The sequence below is a fragment of the Mugil cephalus genome, chromosome 21, assembly GCF_022458985.1.
Source record: "Mugil cephalus isolate CIBA_MC_2020 chromosome 21, CIBA_Mcephalus_1.1, whole genome shotgun sequence".
In the NCBI taxonomy this organism is placed as follows: Eukaryota; Metazoa; Chordata; class Actinopteri; order Mugiliformes; family Mugilidae; genus Mugil; species Mugil cephalus.
In genome coordinates, this window is record NC_061790.1 from 11,991,826 (window position 1) to 11,997,825 (window position 6,000).

The 6,000-nt window shown below is 45.3% G+C and overlaps 1 protein-coding gene across 1 annotated transcript; it reads left to right on the top strand.

Moving 5' to 3' along the window:
* The first annotated feature begins 2,781 nt into the window (after window positions 1-2,781).
* On the top strand, window positions 2,782-6,000 carry pou3f2a (POU class 3 homeobox 2a). The gene has a single exon (XM_047574460.1). The coding sequence runs from the start codon at window positions 2,804-2,806 to the stop codon at window positions 4,178-4,180; it is 1,377 nt and encodes a 458-aa protein (XP_047430416.1). The 5' UTR covers window positions 2,782-2,803; the 3' UTR covers window positions 4,181-6,000.

Here is a 6,000-nt window from a genome sequence, read left to right on the forward strand (position 1 = left end):
TGTGCTCTTTCCCTCATCTCTGAAGGGTTGTTTGGGGTATTCTGTGCAGGTTTTTTGCTCAGGGGGGAGGTGGGATCTCGGGGTCTTGCATTCAGATGTAATTAGCCCAGACAATGGCCTGGTTAAAGCTGGAATCCTCCAAGCCCCCTCTTCCTTTGATTGTGTGGGCCAGCTGTGGAGGAATGGCCATTATCTCGCTGTGTCCGGCAGCATAAAGAAGCCCCTCTGCCCCAGTTACCCCAGTGTTAGGGTTCCCACAGGGGGAGGGACATGAGCCGGTCACATACTGGACCGGAGAAAGTGAAAGCGGCAATAACACTGGCCGCTTGCAAACATTTAAATGGCTTCACCTCGCACTTGGACCATTCCTCCTCAAAGCAGGGTGGAAGAAGGTTTGCCGCCATGCGAACGGCTTTTCACATCTGGATATCAATGGTGATGATCTTTTACACAAATTTATTCTCTAACAAAACCTTCAAACCTACCTGTAAAAATCTACAGGTGCCTGTATTCTAGAGGTGTTTCGGTGCGTGTTTGTTTTCATTTCTCTCTGTGTGTGTTTCAATCATAACTATCTCATGCAGCCTTCTTTGTGCGCATAGGGACACTTGGGCCCATTAGACTTGCGAAGAAATTGAATCTTTACAGCACTGGGGCCATATAATTACTGTTAATTTAACGCTCAGAATCTCCGTCATTAACTCTCTCTCTTGAATACAGACAGGGAAACTGAGATGTGTGTGAAGCGGCTGCCTGTGTTGACAGCATACCCATTCCTTTGACTGAATTAACAGCGACCTCTCCGTCTTGTAAGAACAGGACTCGCATCGTTTATGCGTTATTAAGTCCTGTAATTGGGCAGCCAGTAGTTTGCATATTAGTCTATTAGGGTAATATGTTTTGCTTCTCTCAACACACGGCTTGCCAGAGCCCCTGGCGACACATTTGGTAATTCTCCGAATTACACCCTAATCATAAGCCACTGTTCTTTCGATCCCAATAATTCAATGTGCGTCAATTTATGTCTACGCATCCTCAGCTTGATACATCAAAGGATTTATTGATTAACCTATCACTTATGTGTAATTTTATTGTACTACATTTAATAAAAGTTAGCAGATAAATATTATGCCCTTGGTATTTTTTTTGAATCTGCAAAAAAAAAAAAAAAAAAAAGTACACACATCACATGTAACATTCATTGGTACATATGTGCATGGCATTCCCGTTTGAAGGTGAACCGCTGATATCCTTTTTGTCCTTTGAGGTTCTTTTAACCTCCTAATAGCTGCAATGTTTTATTGCCAGTGCCCCACTTTGAGCCAATAAAATCACATCTCCTAAATACCAGTAGTTTCCAAAGTAGGTCCAGGGCCCCCCCAGGGGTCTAAGAGGGTTTCAGGGGGACTCAGCAGAATGAAGAATAGTTTAATTTCAACATTGTTGCATTAATTTAAACACAGGACCAGCAGAAAAGTGCAAAATGGGTGCTTTGATGAATTTTTACAAACTCCGCTGCTATGTTCTCGCCATTTGTTCTGTCACCTTTGTGATCCTGTGCTGCAGTGATGGAAGAACTGTTGAGAGCCTTCACTTAAGGGAAAGTACTACAGTTTTCATTATAGGAAAAAGTCCTTCATTCACTAAAAGCATGAACTTATTAGTGTGATATGATGCATTAAAAATTAGCAGTTGTGGAGTTAATTCTATCTGCATTATATGCAAACAGCAAAGCATTGTTACTGTTTTAACAGCTTAAGTAACCTTTAACGGTCAAAAAATGCAGATGAGGAGTGGAAATAAAATTATCATTTAAAACGCCTGAAGGTGTAATCAAGTATGACTTATTTACTTCCATCATGCTGTGTTATAGGAAGACACATGTTTGTGAATACCTGACGTGGAAAAATCTGACATATAGTCAACTGTTACTATTTTTGATTAAGTTGGATGTATTTTGTTCCTCGGACAAATAATAAAATCTAAGGGCCTGCTGTTTTGGAAGGAGGTTTGGGGGAAACATGAGCCTCGCGTGCCAGTGTGGGTGCATCCATCTCAAAGTTTACCCAACAAGCAGGTGGACTGGGGCTCGGCGGGCGCAGAGCAGGCTGGAGGATCCATTCTTGTAGCCTCTCTCTCTTTGGCCCCGGGTTGCCCTCTCCGCTCGCCCCCCATTATTTGTCCCGGCGGCCGAGCGCGCGGCCCCAATGAGCCCTTTGGAACGGAACGAAAAGAAGGAGCGAATTGCAGCTGTGACGTGGGCGTTGTTGTTCCATTCACCGCGCTCGCCATGGCAACGGGGCAGAAGCTGGAAGCACGCAGCAGCCCCTCTCTCTGGACAGCGTCCTGAGGGCAGAGAGGCAGCTGGAAGTTTCTCCTCATGATCACTGCTCACTGCTTCACGGAGCAAAGTCTCCTCCAAACATTCCACTTCAAATGGAAATCAGACTAGAATGAGATTGGCAATTTTCAGTGATTTCACACTGAAAGTTCTATTCTTGAACGCACAAATGGGGTCACTAGACTACACCAATTAATGTGTATCAAATGCAACTTTTACGCAGCGTTTTTTACGCACGGAACTAATAAATGTGACACACTAACCCAGATCAAGGTTAATAAACTATTTTCAACGAAAAGAAAAAGGTTCTTCTCTTTTACTTTTTTCCGAGCTTGTTCTGTCTGTTCTGTGTTTACACTCGGCAGCCCGATCTTTCCCTCCACTTTGTACTCTTGCATGCTGCAGGACTGCTAGTATTGTTGGGCAGAGTGATAGGGGTTTCTGTACAATCTCCCGTGACCAATGAGCGGGGTGCTGTCAGGGGTAACCACATCTGTCAACCATTCTTGGCCAATAAAGAGCGGAGCGAGGCGGACCACAGGTGCGCGCCTCTGCGTCCCCTTGGCACAGCGCCCGGGAGATGCTGGAGAGAGACGCCTAGCTGCCCCGTGGCGCAAAAGAGTTACTGTCAAAGGGAGCCTCCTTTTAACTCCAGCTATCACTCTGGCTCCGATAGTTATGGCGACCGCAACGTCCAACCACTACAGCGTCCTCACCACCCCCAGCAGCGCGCCGCCGCCGCACTCGGAGTCCGGGAGCATGCAGCAGGCGGCAGCGTACAGGGACGCGCACACCCTGCTCCAGAACGACTATAGCACGTTACCGGGCGGTGGACATCCGCTCAGCCACGCGCACCAGTGGTTAACGGCGCTGTCTCACGGTGACAGCGGGGCGCCCTGGCCATCTAGTCCCCTCGGAGAGCAGGACGTGAAGCCCGTACTGCATGACAGTGACCGAGAGGAGCTGCAGAACTCCAGCAGTCTGCAGCAGCAGCAACAGCGACACCCTCACCTAGCGCACCAGCAGGCGCATCACGACGCCAGAGCATGGCGAACCAGCACAGCCTCCACGCACATCTCCGGTATGGCGACATCTGAGGGCCAGAGCCTGGTGTACTCCCAGTCCGGCTTCGGTCTCATGCCGGGGGGAGAGCAAGGAGGGATGCATCACCACCCCCTGCGGGACGAGGACCACCACAGCCACAGCCCGCACCTCAGTGAACATGGAGGCGGCCCAGGGGCCCACCAGCAGTCTCTTTCACACCATCACCAGCACGGGGGACATCAGGACCAGTCAGACGAGGACACACCGACCTCCGACGAGTTGGAGCAGTTTGCCAAGCAGTTCAAGCAGCGACGAATCAAGCTGGGCTTCACCCAGGCCGATGTGGGACTGGCTCTTGGGACGCTGTATGGAAACGTTTTTTCTCAGACCACCATTTGCAGGTTCGAGGCGCTTCAACTCAGCTTCAAAAACATGTGTAAACTCAAGCCGCTGTTGAACAAGTGGCTGGAGGAGGCGGACTCCACCTCGGGGAGCCCCACCAGCCTGGATAAAATCGCGGCACAAGGAAGGAAAAGGAAAAAGAGAACCTCCATTGAGGTGGGCGTCAAAGGGGCTCTGGAGAGCCATTTTCTCAAATGTCCAAAACCCGGAGCAGCGGAGATCAACTCCCTAGCGGACAGCCTGCAGTTGGAGAAGGAGGTGGTGAGGGTTTGGTTTTGCAACCGGCGGCAGAAGGAGAAGAGGATGACACCCATTGGGGGACAGATTTCTGGTGGAGAGGACATGTACGGGGACACCCCTCCTCACCACGGAGGACAAACTCCTGTGCAGTGACCCCAGTCCGTCATTCTGAGCAAAACGCGGACCCTTGAAGGAGGAATAATGCCTCCTATTTGTTTAATTCTCTGTGCTGGAACGCTCGGAACTGGACCTCGGCCAGTTTAGATGTTTGGACCCACGGACACACACGGTGGGGACGCACAGTGGCACCCGGGCACTGAAATAGTCACAGCAGGGCGGCATGGAGAGGTTCAATGCCGCGGAACTGCCGAGCGTGTTGGGCTGGTGTGTGCTAACCAAAAAAAAAAAAAAAAAAAAAAAAAGAAAAAGGAAAAAAAAAAAAAAAACGAGAAAAAATATATAAAAAAAACAGCGACGTTGAAACGCTTTTCTATATCTTTGACCTAGGCGCCGGTGTGTCATTATGTAATGTGTCATTAAAGAAAGGCAGTGTGTGGCTGACAGTTGTCCGCAGGGGGAAAAATACCTATAAAAACAAGCTTCGGGCATGATGATTTAGTCGCAGTCAGTGTGGGTAAATAAACGCCATCTTTCCATCATAACAAAAGCAACAGGGGTTCTTCGCAGCTTGTGGCAGAGAGGGCTGAAATGGCAGACACCTGCTGTACAATGTTAAAAATTAAAGCCAATACCAGCCAACTTATTATTATTATTATTATTATTATTATTATCATTATTATTATTATTATTATTATAGAATTTTCGTGATTTAATTATTGGAATTTATTGTGGGGGCATTGATTGATTAATAATATTTAAAAGGAAATTAAAAAAAACATTATAAATTGGTTATAGCAAATGTTAAATTAATATATATACATCGTTATATTAATAACAATATTAATAATAATAATAATAATAATAATAATAATGTGGCCACAGAGACTACTATTGGTTGTCTTTAATGTTTTTCTTTCTGTGCAGACATTTCTGTGCGCCTGTTTACAGTGTGTTTTTGCTGTTTGTTATTTCTGTACTTTTCCAAAAATGCTGTGACAAGAAAGACCGAGACTGTCCGGCTGGAAACACTCAAAGCAATCCAGCCCATTTTGCCTTCCTTTCCTAAGAAGAAAATTGAAACACACACACACAGACAGAAACTGAATATATCCTGGTACCAGCTCTGGCCACAGTGGCTACAACTACTACTACTGCTGTATGAGTCATTCATTCACGGAGACGACGATTTGTGGGATGTATCTCCATTCGTTTTTGTATTGCTTCGTTTGTCTGTTTGTTCGGTTTTATTATTATTTTCTTCTTGTCAGTCTGTGCCAAAGCACAAACACAGACACGTGTTCTTGTGCCACTTAAATCCTGTGATTAATAACCTGACCTGATCTGAGGAGTTTGTGTGTTGGAGAAAAAATCTCTGACTGAATTCTAAAGAAAAAAAAAAGAAAAAAAAATACAGAAACTCAGAAACTCAAATACAGCCGAGGAATTTAAAAGACCGGGGAAGAAAAAATATTTTAATATAACTATATATATTTTTTTCTTTTGGCATCTCCAAAACTTCCTGAATATACAAATCTCGGCTAACAATGTTCTTTAAATACGCACATGTGTATTCTCGTTATCTGTGGGTTTATTGCATAATAATTTGCGTTTAATTTAAATAAGGCAGAATATTTGTCTAACCTAAAAACTTTACTGTAATTCTGACTACACCATATGTGATCCTCCAGTTGAATTTGAGTTTCTGAAGTGGGTGGAGAAAAAAACGACAACAATAAAACCAAAACAAAACAGCATCGACCTGAAATCTGTGAACACGCGAAGAGGAAAAAGAAAACAACGATTGCACAATTTCTACATGCTTTTTGTCATTAAATCGTATTTGTTTTCTATAA

Excerpts from the sequence above, each read along its gene's own strand:
- pou3f2a (XM_047574460.1), top strand. The coding sequence starts at position 2,804 with ATGAGCGGGGTGCTGTCAGGGGTAACCACATCTGTCAACCATTCTTGG.